Source organism: Hemitrygon akajei, chromosome 6 (assembly GCF_048418815.1).
Source record: "Hemitrygon akajei chromosome 6, sHemAka1.3, whole genome shotgun sequence".
Lineage (NCBI taxonomy): Eukaryota > Metazoa > Chordata > Chondrichthyes > Myliobatiformes > Dasyatidae > Hemitrygon > Hemitrygon akajei.
This window is the reverse complement of record NC_133129.1, coordinates 94,012,604-94,033,149: the sequence shown is the minus strand read 5'-3', so window position 1 is coordinate 94,033,149 and position 20,546 is coordinate 94,012,604. Positions and strand designations below refer to the sequence as shown.

The 20,546-nt window shown below is 43.2% G+C and overlaps 1 protein-coding gene across 1 annotated transcript in view; it reads left to right on the top strand.

The window, feature by feature from the left end:
• Positions 1-20,546, top strand: part of LOC140729292 (AP-1 complex subunit sigma-1A) — a 105,204-nt gene that overhangs the window by 41,342 nt on the left and 43,316 nt on the right. The window contains exon 2 of the mRNA XM_073048897.1: positions 18,837-19,015. Coding sequence (XP_072904998.1) covers positions 18,837-19,015 — 179 coding nt within the window. The remainder of the gene's footprint in view (positions 1-18,836; positions 19,016-20,546) is intronic.

The following is a 20,546-nucleotide window of genomic DNA, read 5'->3' as shown; positions in this document are numbered from 1 at the left end:
TATCAAATTTCAAATTGAACTCAATCATATTGTGATTACTGTCTCCTAAGGTTTCCTATACCTTAAGCTTCCTCTGGTTCTTTATGTAACAAGCAGTCCAGTATAGCTGATCCCCTAGTAGGGTCAATGACAAGCTGCTATAAAAAGGCATCTCAAAGGCATTCTACAAATTCGCTCTCTTGATATCCATTATCATCCTGCATGTTAAAGTCTCCCATGACTATCATAACATTCCCTTTTGACACGCCTTTTCTATTTCCAGTTGTATTCTGTAGTCTGCATCCCAGCTACTGTTTGGAGGCCTGTATATGACTGCCATCAGGGTCCTTTATCTTCTGATACTATGTCACATATTTCTGATGGTTTGATGCCATTCTTCACTGGCAGAGCTATGGCATCCCTTTTGCCTACCTTCCTATCCCTCTGATACAATGTGTAAACTTGGACATTCAGCTCCCAACTACAACCATCCTTCAGCCACAATTCAGTGATGGCCACAACATCATATCCAACAATCTGTAAAAGTGCAACAAGATCATCCATCTTATTTCTTTTACTCCATGCATTGAGATATAACACTTTCAGTTCTGTATTTGCTACCCTTTTTGATTCTGTATCCCTAATGCCCTGATATTCACCTACTAGCTGCAATTTTGTCCTATCATCTACATGCCCTTCCTGACAGTCTGACTGCATGCTATCCTTGCTTTTTAAAAAAAATCATACATCCTATCCTGTGTCCCTTCACTCTGGTTCCCATCCCCTTGCCAAATTAGTTTAAACCCTCCCCAACTGTTCTAACAAACTTTCCCATGAGAATAAAGGTCCCCCTCAGATTCAGGTGCAACTCGTCCCTTTTCTATGGGTCATACCTCCCCCAGAAGAGATCCCAACGATCCAAGAGCCTGAAGCCCTGCACTTTGCATCAGCTTCTCAGCCATGCATTTATCTGCCAAATCGTCCTGTTTCTACCCTTACTGGCATGTGGCACAGGTAGCAATCCAGAAATTACTACCCTGGAAGTTCTGCTTCTCAGCTTTCTGCCTAGCTTTCTAAATTCTCTCGCCAGGACCTCTTTGCTTTTCCTTCCTATGTCATTGGTACCAATGTGTATCAAGACATCTGGCTGCTATAAAATGTTGTGGACGTGATCCAAGACATCCCTGACTTTGGCAACATACCATCTGCATGTCCCATTCACGTCTGCAGATTCTCCTGTCTGTTCCCCTGAGTATTGAGTTCCCTATCACTACTGCTCCCGTCTTCTCCCTCTTTCCCTCTGCAATACAGACAGACCCATGCTCAGTGCCAGTAACCTGAACTCTGGGACGTCATCCCCCAGAACAGTACAGTATCTAAAATGGTATAGTTGTTATTGAGGGGAATGGTCACAGGGATGCTCTGCTCTAACGGCCTATTCACCTTCCCATTCCTTCTGCCAGTCACCCAGCTACCCACCTCCTGCAACTGAAGGCTGACTATTTCCCTGTAACTCTGATTGATGATCTCCTCACACTCCTGTAGAAGCCATAGGTCATCCAGCTGCTGTTCCAGATCCCGAACATGGTGTGCAAGGAGCTGCAGCTGGATGTATTTTACGCAGATGTAGTTCCCCAGGAGATTCTGGGGCTCCCAGGACTCTGCCATCCAGCATGAAGAACACACCACAGCCATTTAAACTACAATAAGTACCCCTGATAGCAAGAAAAAAAATGAAGACATGGGACAATTTCTTTCGCTAGAGAGTGGTGAATTTGTGGAATTCTTTGCTACAGGCAGCTGTGGAAGCTGTTTTCATGTGTATGTAAGGCAGAGGCATGAAGGCATTTGAGGAAAAGGCAGGAGATTGGGGCTGAGAGGAAAATTGGATCAGCCATGATGAAATGGTGGAGCAGACTCAATGTGCCAATTGGCCTAATTCTACTCCTACATCTTTGAAAGATTCAAAGCACTTATATTATCAAAGTATGTATACATTACATAACCTTGAAATTTGTCTGCTACAGTCAGCCCCAAGGCAATAAACCCAAATGAACCCAATTTATAAAAGAATGACCAACACCCAATGTGCAGAGGAGGAAAAAGACACAAATCACACAAACAAAGGAAGCAAGCAACAGCAATCTGAATCAAATTGAAGTTATTCAGGCAGTTCAGGAGCCTGATGGCTTTTGGGTAATAACTGCACCTGAACTTGCTGTGTGGGACCTCAGGTTTCTACACCTCCTGCCCTATTGTAGCAGAAAGAAGAGGGTATGGTGGGGGTCTTTAGTGAACACTGCTTTCTTGTTGCGGTGCTTCATGTAAGTGGATTCAATGGTTGAGAGAGCTTTGCCTCTGATAGACTGGGCTCTATCCACTACTTTCTACAGTCTTTTCCATTCCTGGTCATTGGTGTTTTCATATCAGTTTAAGGAGAGGGAAGAGAGTTTTATTGGAGATTTGAGGATATAAGTTCTTTTGCACTGTGAGGGGTTGATATCTGGAAAACATTGCCAGTGGAGGTGATGGAATCAGGTACAATTAGTGGGTTTAGGAGGCATTTGAACAGAGAATGAGTTGGAAAAGACATAGAGGAATGTGGTCCTGGTCGGGGCAGGTGTGTGTTGTGACTGAACGAAGTCACCAGGAGACTGAAGTTGGTGATATACAAGTCTTTATTCAGCACCCAAGCCAACATCGTACTCGAGACACTCTTGGGAGAAGAGGCCTCCAAAGTACATCACATTTCCACCAGAAAAAAAGCAGGATCTCTCTGTGGCCACCTATTTCAATTCCACTTCCCATTCCCATTTCCATATCGACATGCCCATCCATGGCCTTTCTAATGTTGCAATGAGGCCACACTCAGATTGGAGGGGCAACACCTTCTGTATGGCCTACCTTCTCACCCCTCCCAAGCTGTTTATCTCTTTCACCAATCAACTTCTCAGCTCTTTACTTCACCCCCTCCTCTTCTCCCAGTTTCACCTCTCACCAGCCACCTTGTACTTCTTCCTCCCCTCTCTCACCTTCTTACTCTGACTTCTCCCCTTCCTTTCCAGTCCTGATGAAGTGTCTCAGCCTGAAATATTGACTGTTTACTCTTCTCCATAGATGTTGCTTGGCCTGCTGAATTCCTCCAGCATTTTGTGTGTGTCTCAGTGTATCCCCTTAAGATCAGTGGTAACTCAATACAGTTTCAATGGTTGCAATGAATCATTTACTACAATACTTTGAGTTGACGATGCTTCATTTAATTGCATATAATTTTCAAACACTTAAATCTTCAACTGCAAAAAAGAAAAACAAAAATGTTTGAATTGGAGTTAGTTTATTATTGTGGATGTACCAAAATACTGAAGTCCATATTGAAAATTTCACTACATAAGTCCAGGTTTTTGGGCCGGCTGGTGGCATAGTGACATCAGCGCTGGACTTCGGACCAAAGGCTCCTGAGTTCGAATCCAGCCGGCTCCGAAAATCTGGAGAGGGATGGGCTCCACCAGGTTTCAGGTGCCCAAGACATGCTGTATGATGAGCAATCACCAATAAGATCAGTGCATTAAGCTTGTCATGACGGTGCCCCGACGACTCCACCAGGAGTTAAGGGCAGACACGCACACACACACAAGTACATTGAGGCTTTTGCTTAAGAGGTTTGGGCAAGAGGGCACAAGTGACTAACAAGTAAGAATATATAAGGTTTTTTACAAAGTAGTTAATTAGTAAGATTGGGTGGCTGGGTGGAGATGTATCTTCACTAAAGGAGGCGTAAGGTGCTCCTTCCCTCTGCTAGCCTGCAGGATGCCCTTGGGCAAGGTGTAGCACCTGCTTAGCCCCTCAGTCATGGTGACATGAAGCCATGGGAGCAGGTGGTGGATGGTTGTATGAGCAGCTGGTGCATATCACAAGTCCTGCTTATGTGACATCTGACACCAGGCAATCTCTGAAGAGTATTGATAATGGCTGGGTTCACCTGTCTTGTAAAATCACTGCTCAGAAGAAGGCAATCACAAACCAGTTCTGTAAGCAAGTAAGTAAACAAACAAACAAACTAACTAACTAACTTCATGGTCGCCTACGCCTTATGACAGCACATGATAACGACGAATGGTAGGATGGATGTATGTAGGCTTTCTCTCCTCAGGTTTGTGAGATTAGGTTCAGGGTGAAAGATGAAATATTTAAGAAGAATCTGAGTGGAACTTGCAAATGCAGGATCAGGTGTTGTAGCTGCCTTCCTCACCACCGACTCAACCTGCAAAATAACCTTTAGGGAATACTGCACAAGGGCTCCCAAGTCCCTTCACACTTCAGATTTTTGAATTTTCTCTCCATTTAGAAAATAATACGATAGAATTTACCCTGACATTTGAAAGAGAGAAGATAAAATAAAATGGTCTTGGTAATATAGTCCAGTAAATATAACAATAGATACATGAAAGAGGAGCTGGTCAAAGCTAATTGGAAGGGGATACTAGCAGGGATGACAGCAGATCAACAATGGCTGGTGTGTTTGGGAGCACTTTGGAAGACTCGGGATTGGTTCATCCCAAAACAGAAGAAGAAGCATTCTAAAGAGAGGTTGAGGCAACAGTGGCTGACAGGGGAATTCAAAGAAAGCATAAAAACAAAAGAGTGGGCATACAATAATTGTTAAAAAAAAAGTAGTGAGAAGCCGGAGGATTGCAAAGCTTTTAAAAATCAGCATAGATTGCCAGCATGTTTCGATATACAGTACAATGCAAAAGTCTCAGGCTCATATATATAGCTATCGTGGACTGAGAGTGGGCAGGGGCAGGTTGAGGGGAATCATTGTTGAGAAAAGGGGAAGGGAGTGGGGAGGAAGTGGGAAACACCAGAGAGACTTTTGGTATTGATCAATAAACTGACCTTGACTGCATCCATATTACCCACCCCCCCACCACCCACCCCAGCACTCTTTCTCTGTCACCTGTCCCACACACTTCCCGCAGCACTTCAGTCCTACCATTCCCACATCCTTTGCTCCCACCAAATTTACAAACTCACTCTCTGCCCCAGGTTGACAAATACAGTACGGTGCAGAAGTCTTAGGCACTCTAGCTATATATATGTGCCAAAGAGTTTTGCACAGTACTGTATAGTCCTGTGGAGGCAATAATACTTTATAAAAACACAGGATTGCCAGTGCATCTGCTTGTTAATGTTGGTACCCTTGTTCATGATACTGACCAAATTTTCAACACTGACGCAGGAGATGGATGGATGTTACAAAACCAAGAGTCCTTGATCATGTTCCTTTCATCTTGGGGAAGGTCACTGTAAGAATCAGGTTACTTTGGAGGTGATTGTCTCTGTGGAGTATATTGCACTTAAAGTTCTGACTTTTCCATCTTGTTACCAATGTTTTGATTGTCAGTATCAGATTTAATATCAATGGCATATGCTGTAAGATTTGTTAACTTTGCAGCAGTAGTACAGAACAAGGAAAACTGAATTATAGTAAGTAGATACAGTGTATATTAAATAGTTGGATTAAGTAGTGCAAAAAGGAATCTGTGGGGTAGTGTTCATGGTTTCAATGTCCATTCAAAAATCAGATGGAAGAAGCTTTTCCTGAATCATTGAGTGTGTGCCTTCAGGCTCCTGTACCACCTTCCTGATGGTAGTAATGAGAAGAGGGCACGTCCTGGGTGATGGGGGTGATGGTTCTTAATAATGGGGGTTCTTTCTGAGGTATTGCTCCTTGAAGATGACCTGGATTCTAGTGCCCATGATGGAGCTGGCTAAGTTCACAACTCTTTCTGCAGTTTACAACAATCCTGTGCAGTAGCAATCCTCCCCCCACCACCTATTCCAGACTGTGATGCAGCCAATTAGAATGCTGCCCATGGTACATCTGTAGAAATTTGCAAATCTCCTCAAACTCAATAAAATATAGCCGCTGCTTAACCTTCTTTGTATTTGCATTGATATGTTGGGTCCAACTGAGATCCTCAGACATATTGTCACCCAGAAACTTGAAATTGCTCACTCTCTCCACTTCTAATCCCTCTATGAGAAAAATGTGATTTTCATGCATAACAGTCTCTAGAGCAGAGATTCCCAATCTGGGGTCCACAGACTACTCGGTTAATGGTAAGGGTCTATGGCATAAATCCCCTGCTCTAGTGTTTACAGAGAATGGTGCAAGAAACAAGAGACATCTAGTTGGTGGCAGTTCTGTGAGCAAAACCACCTTGTTAATTAGAGAGGTCATAAAAGAATAGCCAAACTGTTTAAGTTGACAGGAAGGCGACAGTGACTTAAATAACCATGCGTTACAACAGCAAAGTGCAGTCGCGTATCTCTGAACACACAACACTTTGAATCTTGAAGTGGATGGGCTACAACAGCAGAAGACCACTCCTGGTTCCACTCCTATACCTAATAAGGTGATCACTGAGCGTTTGCCAATTCTCAGAAACAGTACAATCGGTACCTCCACTTGCAAAGCAATGGAGCAAAGCAAAACAAATTTGAGATGGCTTAGCTTATTTTGGATAGTCAGCTAGAAATTGAATGAAGCCTCCACTTCTTCAGCCTCTCCATTCATTTTGACAGAGCTAGAATATCAGAGCAAGATATAAACATGAGCAAGTCACCGATGCTGGAAATCCAGAGCAGCACACACAAAATGGTGGATGAATTCAGCAGGTCAGGCAGCATCAATGGACATGAATAAGCAGACAACGTTTTGGGCCAAGATACTTCATCGATCAACTGTTCATTCATTTCCATAGATGCTGCCCAACCTGCTGTTTCCTCCAGTATTTTGTGTGTATTGAGCAAGATGTAATGCTGACTCTATAAGCAATTGGTCAGTCCACATTTGGAATATTATGAGCAGTTTTGGGCCCCTTGTCTAAGGAAGGTTATACTGATGTTGGAGTGGGCCTGGAGAGGGTTTGCAAGAATGATCCTGGGGATGAAAGGTTTAATGTATAGGAAGTATTTGATGGTTTTGGGTCTGTACTCACTGGAGTTCGAAGAAAGAGGGCAGGTCTCATTGAAACCTACTGGATACTAAAAGGCCTGGATAGAGTAGACGAGTAGAGATGCAAAGGAATGTTTGGTGCGTGGGAGGCCTTCAGAAGTGAAATATTGAGAGTACAGAGTTTGTATGCTCCTGTTGAAATGAAAGGTAATAGATTAGGAAATCTTGATTTTCAAGAAAAATTGAGACCTTGGTTAAGAAGGAAGTGCATACAAGTTATAGGCAGGCAGGAACAAATAAGGTACTTGAGTATAGGAAGTGCAAGAGAGCACTTAATAAGGAAATCAGGAGAACTAAAGGAAGGCATGAGATTGCTCTGGCAGACAAGATGGAGAATTCAAGGGCTTCTACAGATATACTAAGAGCAAGAGGATACTAAGGGACAACATTGGTCCACTTGAAGATCAGTGTGCTCGTTTACGTATAGAGTCAAAAGAGACAGCAGAGATGTTAAGTGGATTTATTTTGCATTTGTATTTACTTGGGAGATGGACACAGTCTATAGAACTGAGGCAAAGCAATTGTGAGGTCATGGATCATATCTAGATTACAAAAGAGGAGGTGCTTGCTATCTCAAGGCAAATTGTAACATCTAAATGTACTTCTGAACTACTCTCACTGCAATCTGCAGCCTGTAATTTCCCTTTAAGACTATTTCGAACTACGTTAGTTAATGAATTAGCAATTTCATGATCTTTTGAAGGACTTGGCAGACTTAACTCACAAGTATGCAAGTACAGCATATTTTAGTGGAGAAAGGTACATTGCCGAGGCAGAAAAGAGAGGGAGGAGGGAAGGACTTCAAGACAGACTAAAACACCAGGATTTGAAACTTCCCCTACCCAGTATCTTGTTAACAAACTCACTGGAGAACGAGATTGGGGACCTGAGGGCAAAATTGCTTTATTGGAGGGGAATGGGGCATTGCTATGCTCTGAGTTTTGTGGAAACATAGTTCACTCCAGACACGATATATTCAGTGATCAGACTCAAGAGCTTATCGATAGACAGGATGGACTGGACTGCTGATTTGGAGAAGCCATGATAAACTGTTTGTGGTGCCGAGACACAGCGGTCCTGTTGCATTCTTGCTCCCCCAACCTGGAATCCATGAGCATCAACTGGCTATAAAGTGGCATGACCAACTCTCTCGTCTCAATGCTTGAAGATTGAGAGGGGCACAAATTTGACTGGGCATCAGTGAAAGTTATGGCGCAAGCAAACATGCGACATGCAGCAGAATTCTTAGAAGCATAGTTTTCCACGGACAACTCTGTAAACAGACAAGTAGACCTCGGTCCTATTTATGAGCCAATGCAGGCAAAATTCCAGACCACAAGGCACAGAGTTTGCCATGCAACCAATCAGCGATGTGATCTGCTCCCTACATCACAATTGAGTTTCCATAATGATGACCAATCAGCTGATTTATACATATATAAAGGCTAAGCATTCAGAGGACACACCACAAATTAACAGCAAACTGATAATGTCTTCTTGTATGGTGATGAATCATTTGCAAGTGAATTGCCAAGATTGAAGAACAGCTCAACCCAGCCATCTAATGATTAAGTGCTGACCATTATACTTACCAAGAGAATTCTCCTTCATGATCCTGACCACAGTTTACTACCACCAAAGGCAAATGTAATGCAAGTGCTTCATATATTGAGTACAGTGATTAGCAAATTAGAAACAGCGTACACCAACACCTTTCAAATCATGATCGGGGAATTCAATCAGGTTTGTTTGGAGAAATCTCAACCAAGCTCAATCATCAACTTATCACCAGCAGCACCAGGGGTCCCAACGCACTCAGCTATTGTTACACTGTGATTAGAAATGCCAAGACTGCTTTTTGGGATATATGATCCACCTGTACACAAGCAGAGGCTAAAGAGCAAGACAGTAGAGGTAAGGACTACAAAGAGTGGTTGTGAGAGGCAGAGGAGTAGGTAAGGGATTGCGTTGAGTTGGTGGAATGGGCCGTGTTCAGGACTCAGCAGAGGATCTGAATGAATACATCATGTTTGACACAGACTTTAGAAAATCAGTTGTTGTCAAGTGTGTCCCCACAAAATCATTCATAGTTGCCCCCAACCAAAATCCATTGGAGAACCATGTGATCCACGATCTACTGAGGGCCAGGTCAGTAGTTTTTGTCTTGGCAACCAAGTAAAATACAAGAGGTCGAGGTATGATCTTAGAAAGCCATGTCATATGCAAAGTGGCAATTCCAGATCAAACTTGAATCACTGATGCCAGATGGCTGTGGCAGGGTTTGAATGCTATCACCTGCTCCAAAGTGAAACCAAATAACATGCGTAAGTAAAAGCAAGGTTTCACTCCCAGATGAGTTCAATGCCTTTAATGCTCACTTTGACAGTCAAAACATAGAACTGCCACAGCCCCCGATGACTCCAGTTCCAGTCTCTGAGGTCGATGTGAGAGCATCTTTCCGTGGTAAACCCATGGAAAGCACCTGGCCCAGATGGGGTACCTGGCCAAGTACCATGACCTGTGCTGATCAACTGGCTGGAGTGTTCACTGAGATCCTTAACCTCTTGCTTTGGCAGTCTGAGGTACCCACCTGCATCAAGCAGGCTTCAAGCAGAAAAATGTGGTAGCCTCCCTCAATGACTATCCTCCAGTAGCACTTACATCCACTGTAATGAAATGCTTTGAAAGGTTAGTGATGAAACATATCAACCCCTGCATGAGAAGCAACTTGAATCTGCTCTCATTTGGCTACCAACACAACAGGTCCTCAGGAGATGCAATTTCATAGGCTCTTAACTCAACCCTGGAACATCTGGACGGGATGTTCTTTATCGACTACAGCTCGGTATTCAGTACCATCATCCCCTCAAATCAATAAGCTTCAATACCTTCTTAAGCAACTGGATCCTCCATTTCCTTCCTTACAGACCACAATCAGCATCTCCTCCACAACCTTCCTCAGCACAGGTGCACCACATGACTGTGTGCTTAGCCCCCTGCTCTATTTACTTTGTACTTATGACAGTGAGGCTAAGCACAGCTCCAATGCCATATTTAAGTTTGCAGGTGACTCTACTGTCACTGGCTGAATCAAAGGTGGTGATGAATCAGCATATAGGAGGGAGTTGAAAATCTGGCTGAGTGGTACCAAAATAAACAACCTTTCAGTCAATGTCAACAAGCCCAAGGAGCTGAATATTGACTTCAGGAGGAGGAAACCAAAGGTCCATGAACCAGTCTGCATTGGGGAATCAGAGGTGGAGAGGGTCAGCAACTTTAAATTCCTTGGTGTTATAATTTCAGAGGATCTGACCTGGGTCCAGCACATATAGTAAGTGCCATTACAAAGAAAGCACAGGAGCACCTCTACTTTCTTCAAAATTTGCGAAAATTTGGTATATTATTTAGAACTTTGACAAACATCTATAGATGTGTGGTATATTGACTGGTTGTATCATGTCCTGGTTTGGAAACGCCAAAGTCATTGAATGAAAATCTTTCAAATAAAGTAGTGGATACAGCCCAGTCCATCACAGATAAAGCTCTCCTCACCATTGATCACATCTGCACAGAGGGTATCCCAGGAGAGCAAAATGCATCATCAAGGACCCCCACCATCCAAACCATGCACTCTTCTTGCTGCTGCCATTGGGAGGAAACTACAGGAGCCTCAGGACTCTCTCCATCGGGTTCAAGAACAGTTACTACCCCTCAATCCATCATGCTCTTGAACCAGAGGAGATACCTTCACTTGCCCCATCACTGAGCAGTTTCTGGAACCTATGGATTCACTTTCAAGGTCTCTTCATCTCATGTTCTTGATATTTATTGTTTATTTGTTATTATTTATTAGTTTTCTGTGATTTTGGATTTGCACAGTTTGTTGACTTTTCTGTATTGGTTGTTTGTCCATCCTGTTGGGTGTGATCTTTAATTGATTCTACTGTGTTTCTTGTATTTACTGTGAAAGACCACAAGAAAATGAATCTCAGGGTTGTATATGGTGACACATATGTGCTTTGATAATAAATTTGCTTTAAACTTTGAAATTAGGGTGGATAAGGCCTCAGAGACTGACAAAGTGTTTCCTTGGACTTTGTGGGAGGCTAGTGCAGAAATTTCAGAGGCTTTGGCAGAGCTATTTACAACGTTCTTAGTCAATTGGAGAGGTGCCAGAAGACTGAAGAATAGCTAATGTTGTTCCATTGTTTTTTTTTTGTTTTATATATATAACTATATATATATATATCAATGATTTAAGTGATAACCTGGTAAAGTGAATCAGCAAATTTGCAGATGACATCAAGATTTGGGGGGTAGTGGACAATGAGGAAGGCTGTCAAAGCTTAAGCAGGATCTGGACCAGCTGGAAAAATGAGCTGAAAAATGGCAGATCGAATTTAATGCAGACAAGTGCGAGGTGTTGCATTTTGGGAGGAAAATCCAGGGTAGGACTTACACAGTGAATACTAGGGTACTGAGGAGTGCAGTAGAACAGAGGGTCATGGAATAAAGATCCATAATTCTTTGAAAGTGGCGTGACATGTAGATAGTGTCATAAAGAGAACTTTTGGCATATTTGCCTTCATAAATCAAAATATTGAGTAATGGAGTTGGGATGTTGTGTTGAAGTAGTATAAGATGTTGATGAGGCCAAATTTTGAATATTTGTGTATTTCTAGTTACCTACCTGTAGAAAAGATATCAAAAAGATTGAAAGAGTACAGAGAAAATTCACATGGACGTTGCTGGGATTTGAGGACATGAGTTGTAGGCAGTGGTTGAAAATGTTAGGTGTTTATTCCTTGGAGTGTAGGAGAATGAAGGGAGATTTGATAGAGGTGTATAAAAATGTGACGAGTTTTGATAGGGTGAATGCAGGCAGACTTTTGCCCCTCAGGTTGGGTGAGACTAGAACTAGAGGTCATAAGCTTAGGGTGAAAGGTGAAATACTTAAGATCCTGGGGGGTGGATTTTAATCAGAGAGTAGTGTGAGTGTGGAACAAACTGCAAGCAAAATGGTGGATGCAAGATTAATTGTTTAAGAGAATGTTGAATAATTACATATATAAGAGGGCTGTGGTCCAGCTGCAGGTCAATGGGACTAGGGAGAACAGCAATTTGGCCCAGCAACAGGCCTGTTTCTGTGCTGTAGTATTCTATAACAATGTCGCAAACTGGATCAGCAAATTTACAGGTGACACTAAGATCGGGGGCATGGTGGACAGCAAAGAATGCTATCAAAGCTTGTAGCAGGATCTGGATTGGCTGGAGAAAATGGGCTGAAGAAATGGCAGGTGGAATTTAATGCAGACAAGTGTAAGGTGTTGCACTTTAGGTGGGCACATCAGGGTGGGTCTTTCACAGTGAATAGTGGGGTACTGAGGTAGTGCAGTGAAAGTGTGGCATAGAGGTCCGTAAATCTTTGAAAATGGTGTTACAGGTCATTTAAATTTCACTACAATGTGACATCATTAGTAAGGTGTGCCATGAAGCTTGATTTTTTAAAATTATTTTTCTCCCTCCCTCCCCAACCAGAGATAGGAACCTGACTGATACAGTGAAATAAGTTGCATTATCAATGATGTGGCAAGTTCAAAATACATTTATTATCAAAGTATGTATACATAATACAACCTTCAGATTTGTCTCCTTACAGGCAGTCACCAAACAACGAACAACGAAACCCAAAAGAACCCATTAAAAAGAAAGTCCATCAATACACCCAATGTGCAGAGGAAAAAAAACCAATAAATCTAAGCAAATATCATTCTGAACTGAAATCCAGAAAGAGTCTGTCCCCAAACCCAAGCACAGAGCGGAGCAGTGTGCTGAACCGGCCCATCCCTCGCCTTGGGCCCAACACCTTGACCTTTTCAATGTGACCCGGTGCCTAAGTCGTCATCCAAACATCGGGTTCAGTCGCTTTGATGCGCTCTGGGGCCTGGACCCTGCTGCTTTGATTCAGCATGCAACCAACCTTTCTGATTTGGCCCGGCGCTTAAATCAGTTGGGTGAGTGGGTGGCAAAGGGAGGGGTGGGAGTTTGCTGTGAGAAGCTGGTGGGTGATAAGTGAAACTTGGTGAGTGGGTGGGGCCTTCCTCTCTCTTGGCAACAAGCTTGCCTCGCCACGGTTCTGCCACATCAGATTGCCTCTAAGTTGAAATGGAAGTTACAGGCTATCGCTTGTGATGATCGTTTGCCAGAAAAAGAGTGATTAGTTGTTTTCACCGCTCACCAGACAGAAATCACTGAGATTCACCAGCGCCATCTTAAGTCGGACTTGTGTTTCTAATTACCTTGCCCTGCTGTACCAATCTCTTTGAGGCAAAGGAATACTGTAGTGGTTAGTATTTGTAATAAATGTATTTTTGTAAAATAAAAATGAAGGTTGAGAGGAGATTTGGTGCATATGACTGGTTTGCAGTCGTTGCCATTAGCAGATGGTTAGAGAGCCCAGGGGCACAGATTTAAAATTCAGTGCAAAAAATACAAGAGGATGTGAGGAAAACTTTGTTCTATACCAAGGCATGATATGAACTGGAATTCACAGCCTGTAGGAGGGAGGGAAATGGAATGAGAGACTTGAAAGCAAATTAGACAATCTTAAAAAGAGAATAATTTACAGAGCAGCTCGTAGAAAAATGCTGGAGGAAATCAGCAGGTCAGGCAGCATCTATGGAGGGGAATAAACAGTTTTGTGCTGAGAGCTTTCATCAAGACTGGAATGGAAGGGAGCAGAAGCCAGAGCAAGAAGGTGGGAGGAGAGGAGAAGCTGGCCAGTGATGGGTGAGACTAGTTGGGAGGGGAGTTGGGGGTCTTCATGTGAGAAACTGGTAGGTGATAAGTTGGTGGTAAACACGAGGAAATCTGCAGATGCTGGAAATTCAAACAACACACACAAAATGCTGGTGGAATGCAGCAGGCCAGGCAGCATCTATAGGAAGAAGCGCTGTCGACGTTTCGGGCCGTCCTGACGAAGGGTCTCAGCCCGAAACATCGACAGTGCTTCTGCCTATAGATGCTGCCTGGCCTGCTGTGTTCCACCAGCATTTTGTGTAAGTTGGTGGTAAGACTAGGTGAGTGGGTGGGAAGGGGAGGGATTATTTACTGTTGCAAGTAAAAGTCTTAGAAGTTGTGCTGGGAACAGATAATCAGAAAATCATCCCTGTCCTCCAGGATTTACTGAATCAGTGATGGAATCTGTTCTGGGAAGCTAATATGTAACTCACCCCCCTCACCTGGTTTCAACCATCACCTACCAGCTTCTCACAGCAACCCCCGTCCCCTTCCTCACGTTCTCACTTCCTCATTGCAACGGGTGAGGAAGGGGACGGGGTTTGCTGTGAAAGTCTGGTGGGTGATCGGTCTGTGGGTGGGAAGGGGGCGATTGCTGTGAGAAGCTGGTGGGTGACAGATGAGACCAGGTGAGGGGAAGGGGTGGGGGTTGCTGTGAGAAGCTGGTAGGTGATGGTTGAAACCAGGTGAGGGGGGTGGGGAAAGGGGGCAGGTTGATGTGAGAAACAGGGAGGTAAAATAGGACATATTTCTCTGCTAGGGGCTGGCATAGACTTGATGGGCTGAATAACCATCACCTGAGGTCCAATTGTTTTCCATCCGCTGCAGGTTATAAAAGTGGCAATCGGAGTGAGTTACATATTAGCTTCCCAGAACAGATTCCATCACTGATTCAGTAAATCCTGGAGGACAGGGATGATTTTCTGATGATCTGTTCCCAGCACAACTTCTAAGACTTTTACTTGCAACAGTAAATAATTATACAGTGAGTTAATATTTCCTCTGTGATCAGCCTTGCGAATAGACATGAATTTGACTCTGTTAAGGACCTTTGAGATTGTCTTGTCTTTAACGTACGGTACCTTATGTTATTATTAACGTCAAAAACATGAAGCTCCCTCTGCAGCATCCTGTAAACACTGACTATCAGGAATACATCCTGATCGAAGTGTCACAGTCATACAGTGCATCCACAGTCCCTTTGGTCCACAGTATACCTACTGACCTCTTTGCCATAGGGTCATAGAGCACTACAGCACATAAACAGCCCCTTTGTCCCATCTAGTTTGTGCCAAATTTAGAAAATAAGAACTTAAAGATGAAAGTCTCGCTCTAAGTAAGAACTGGAATACAATTTTAAACAAGACCTCCATCTGTACTAATCCCATATACCTGCATTTAGATGATATCCTTCTGCAGCTTACCTATTTAAGTGTCTCTCGCCATGACTCCAAAGCATAGTTTGTGTATCTGATTCCATCATCTTTAGGTATTAACCACTCACTATGTGGAAAAGCTTTGCCCTCAGATTTCCCTTTTTAAAAACTCCTTCTCAGCTTAAACCTATACCTTCTTGCTTTCGATACCTTAATTCTAAGAAAGAGATTTTGACTGACTATCCTACCAGTGTTGTGGCGGTGTGGAGATATGCTTCTACCAAATGTGATTGTGGTGTAAAGCGCTCTTTCCCTCCACTAATGTGTAGGTCATCCTTGGGTAAGGTGTAACCAGCTCCCCCACCACCCTCCTGCGCCGGTCAGGGTCATGTGAAGCCACGGGAGCAGGTGGTGGATGGTCGTATGAGCAGTTGGTACATATCACAAGCCCTGCTAACACCAAGCAATCTCTGAAGAGTATTGATGATGGCTGGGGTCACCCGTCTTGTAAAGACACTGCCCAGAAGGCGGCAATGGCAAACCATTTCTGTAGAAAAATTTGCCAGAACAGTTATAATCATTGAAAGACCATGATTGCCCACTTCATATGGCACGGCTCATAATGATAATGATCCTATCTATGCTTCTCATAATTATATATGTCAAGGTTGCCACATAGCAGGGGACCCACCCTGAGGTCCATGGACCCCTTGTTTAATGGTATTGGTTAATGGCATAAATAAGGGAATCCCTGTCCCATGGTCTCTTTTGCTCCAGGGAAAACAAGCACAGCCTATCAAATATCTCCCCTTAACTAAAGTGCTCTGAATCCTCTCCTGGAGAATCCCTCTGCCCTCTCTGCAGTGCTCTCACTTCCATTCTGTTGTGCTGTGACCAGAGCTACTTCATGCAGTGTTTTGTAAACACTCCCAGGGAAGGAAAACAAAGGTAACACGCCTAAAGAGAAAGATTAGCTTTATTTGTCACATGTGCATCTAAACATACAGCCAAATACAGTCGACAGAGTAGATGTGGCAAGCACGTTTCTTATGGTGGAGGGGAGTCCAAGACCAGAGGACCCAGCCTTAGAATAGAGAGGTGTCCTTTTAGAACAGAGATGGGGAGGAATTTCTTTTGCTAGAGAAAGGTGAATCCGTGGAATTTGTTACCACAGACGGCAGCTATGGAAGCTGAGTCATTGGATATATTGAAGAATTAATAGAATCTTGATTAGTCAGGGCATGAAAGAATATGGGGAGAAGGCAGGAGATTGGGGCTGAGATGGAAAATCAATGAAATGGGCAGATGACTTAATTCTGCTCCTATAGCTTATGATGTATCATCTTAAATGTGACATTTGGTGTGAAATCAAATCAGTGAAGATTGTGTTGGGCAGCCCACAAGTGTCACCATGCTTCCAGTGCCAGCATAGCATGCCCAAAACTCACTGACTCTATCACATATATCTTTGGAAGCAAAATGGATGTGGTCACGGGGAGAACATGCAAAAACTCCTTACAGACAGTGGCAGGAATCGAACCCCGATCTGACAACTAAGTATTTCACCTTTCACCCTAAACTTATGACCTCTAGTTCTAGTCTACCCAACCCGAGGGGCAAAAGTCTGCCAATGGGTTGGCACGGCATCACAGTGGTTAGCACAACACTTTAAAGTACCAGTGATCTGGGTTCAATTCCCTCTGCTGTCTGTAAGGAGTTTGTACATTCTCCCCGTGACCACATGGGTTTCCTTTCAGTGCTCCTATTTTCTCCCAAAGTTAAAGACATACTGGTTGGTAGGTTAATTGATCATTGTAAATTGTCCTGTGATTCGCCTAGGATTAAATCAGTGGTTGCTGGGCAGTGCAGCTCAGGGCTGGAAGGGCCTATTCCACGCAGTATTTCAATACAATAAAATGTTGGTTTCATTTTTGAATTTTACAAAAAGCTCATTACATGTGTTTAGTAGCCCAGCCTGAGGGATAAATATTGGCCGAGTCACTTGATATCCATCATCAAAGATCGCCAGCAGCTGGGCCATGTGATCTTTTTGGTGTGCGCTGACAGACGACTGAACTGTGTAGAGGAACAACAAGCTCCCCTGTTGAGACAGAAACAAGAGTTTATTCATCAGAATTCCAACTGAACATTGGTGGTTTGATCGAATGACACCACAAGACAAATCATTCTTGAAACGTGCGCGCACACACAGACACAGAAAGAGAAAGAGGAGGACGCGTGCGCGCACACACACACACACACAACTATAGGTGCTAATTGACAACCTTAAGCAGAAAGCACAAGGGCTTAACGACTCTAAATAAGATGACTAATACAGGCACAAGGCCAGCGGGGCCCATGGAAATTGGGCAGAGGTTCAAAAGCCTGAAGTCCCACACCACCAGGTTCAAGAACAGCTACTTCCATTCACTACAGTAGCATAGCGGTTAGCATGACGCTATTATAGCTCGGCGTTTGGAGTTTAATTCTGAGCGCTCTCTACGAGAAGTTAGTACGTTCTCCTCGTGATTGCGCGGGTTTCCTCTCAGTGCTCTGGTTTCCTTCCACCCTCCAAAGACTTTTTACTAGGTTTATTGGTCGTTGTAAAGTGTCCTGTGACTAGGCTAGTGTTAAATCGGTGGGTTGCTGTGTGGTGCGGCTTATTAGGCTGGAAGGGCCTGTTCTGCGCCTGCATCTCTAAACAATTAAACAAATTTAGGTTCTTGAACCAACTAGCACAACCTTAAACACCACAACTTAACAATACTGTGACCATTTTGATCACTTTGGATTCAACTGGATTTATTTTGTTCTAATTGTGATCCATCTTGTAAAAAAAAATACTGTTTATGTTTTCCTTCTGAATGCTGTCACATGATCTTATAAGAAGCATAGTTATGTTCAAAGTTCAAAGTAAATTTATCATCAAAGTACATATATGTCACCAGTACAAATCTGAGATTAATTTTCTTGTGGGCATATTAAGTAAATCCATAAAATAATAACCATAACATCAAAGAAAGTCCGCCCAACTTGGGTGTTCAACCAGCGAGCAGAAGACAACAAATTGTGCAAATACAAAACAAAGAAATAATGATAATAATTAAATAAGTAATAAATAAGCAAGCAATAAATGTCAAGAACATGAGATGAATAATCCTTGAAAGTGAATCCATTGGTTGTGGGAGAATGTCAATGATTGGGCAAGTGAAGTTGTCCCCTTTTTGGTTCAAGAGCCTGATGGTTGAGGGATAGTAACTCTTCCTGAACCTGGTGGTGTGAGTCCTGAGGTTTCTGTACTACCTTCCTGATGGCAGCAACAAGAAGAGATCATGTTCTGGGTGGCAGTGGAGGCCCTCATGATGGATGCTGTTTTCCTGCAATAGCATTTCACTTAGATGGCTCAATGGTTGGGAGTGTCTTACTCATGATGGACTGGGCCATATCCACTACTTTTGTAGGATTTTCCATTCAAGGGCATATGTTGTTGTGATGCTGTTACTGCAAGTAAGATTTTCATTGCCTCTGTGTGTGTGTGTGTGTATATGTGTTTAAACAGAACTCAAACTTGAAATGAGAACTAACTCTACCCACCCATTCTCGGTTAACCTTCGAGTCCGCCACTGGCTCACCACCTCTCTCTCTCTGCTCTGGATCCACAGATGCGCTTCATGCTGCTGTTCAGCCGGCAGGGCAAGCTGAGGCTGCAGAAGTGGTACATTGCCATGTCAGAGAAGGAGAAGAAGAAGCTCGGGAGAGAGCTGATGCAGATCGTGCTCGGCCGCAAGCCCAAGATGTGCAGCTTTCTAGAGTGGAAGGACCTGAAGATTGTTTACAAGAGGTGGGTCCCGATTGTGCTAATCATCACACATGCTCAGGAACAGACCATTCAGCTCAGCCTCTCTGTCCTATTGTTTAAACCCTTCACTCCTCCTATCCTTTGCATCTCAGCATATTGTCAGCATTTTCATTATGTTTATTGTTTCCTCCATACAAATAAATCAGTCCCTAAGGGAGTGAATTATACATTATCAAAGTTCAAAGTAAATATATTATCAAAATACATATATGTTGCCATATACAACCCTGAGAGTCATTTTCTTGCAAGCATACTCAATAAATCTTTTGAAAAATAACCATAACAGAATCAATAAAAGACCACACCAACTTGGACATTCAACCAGAGTACAAAAGACAACAAATTGTGCAAATACAAAAAGAAATAATAATAATAATAAATAAGTAATAAATATCAAGAACAGGAGATGACGAGTCCTTGAAAGTGAGGTTGTAGGAGCATTTTAATGACAGGGCAAGTGAAGTTGTGTAAGTTATCTCCTTTGAGTCAAGGACCTGATGGTTGAGGGGTAGTAACTGTTCCTGAACCTGGTGGTGTGAGGCCTGTGACTCCTGTCCTGGGTGGTGGGGGTCTCTGATGATGGACGCTACTTTACTGCGACAACATTTCATGTATATCTGCTCAGTGGTGGGGTAAAGCGAAGAGTCTTCTCCTGAATTTCCAAATGGATTTATTAATGAATGCGCCTTTATGTTAACGTCCCACAAGTATTTCACATCACCATCACTGATGAGCAATCTGCTGGAAGAACTCAATAGGTTGAGTAGCATCTGTGGGAGGGAAAGAATTGTTGACGTTTCATGACAAAGCACTGCGTTAGGGCTGATCTAGTATATGGAAGAGCTGGTGGTGGTATGGAGTGTTAATAGGTATGTGCGAGACAATAGATCACAGGGACAAGAAATCGGGAGAATGGGATGATTGTGAGTGCTAACACAGAAGCAATGGTCCAGAAGCTGTGGTGTCAGGCTCAAAAAAACCCTGCTCCCCCTGCCTTCTCTCCTGATTGGATGGCTCACATTCCGAAGCACCCTTTATTGCTAACCATAATCTGAATACTGCTTCTACAGAAAGACCATTACATGAAATATTCTAGAACGTTAACAGTGACACCTTTATCAGGGCTTTACATCTGTAAGTGAGGAAATTGAGGATCCAGTTGCACAAGGAGATATTGAGGCCTGAGACTTGAAGCTTATTGATTAGTTTAGAAGGGAAGATAGTATTGAATGCCAAGTTGTAGTAAATGAAAAGCATCCTGATGTAGGCATTTTCGCTGTCCGGATGTTCCAACATTGAGTGGAGAGTCATTGAAATGACATCAGCTGTTGACCTGTTGTGACAGTAGGCAAATTGGAGTGGATCCAAGTCACTTAGGTGGGAGTTCATATGTTTCATCACCCACCTCTCAAAGCACTTCATCACAGTGGATGTAAGTGCTACTAGAAGATAGTCATTGAGGCAAATTACCATGTTCTTCCAAGGCACTGGTACAGCTTGAAGCATGTGGTAC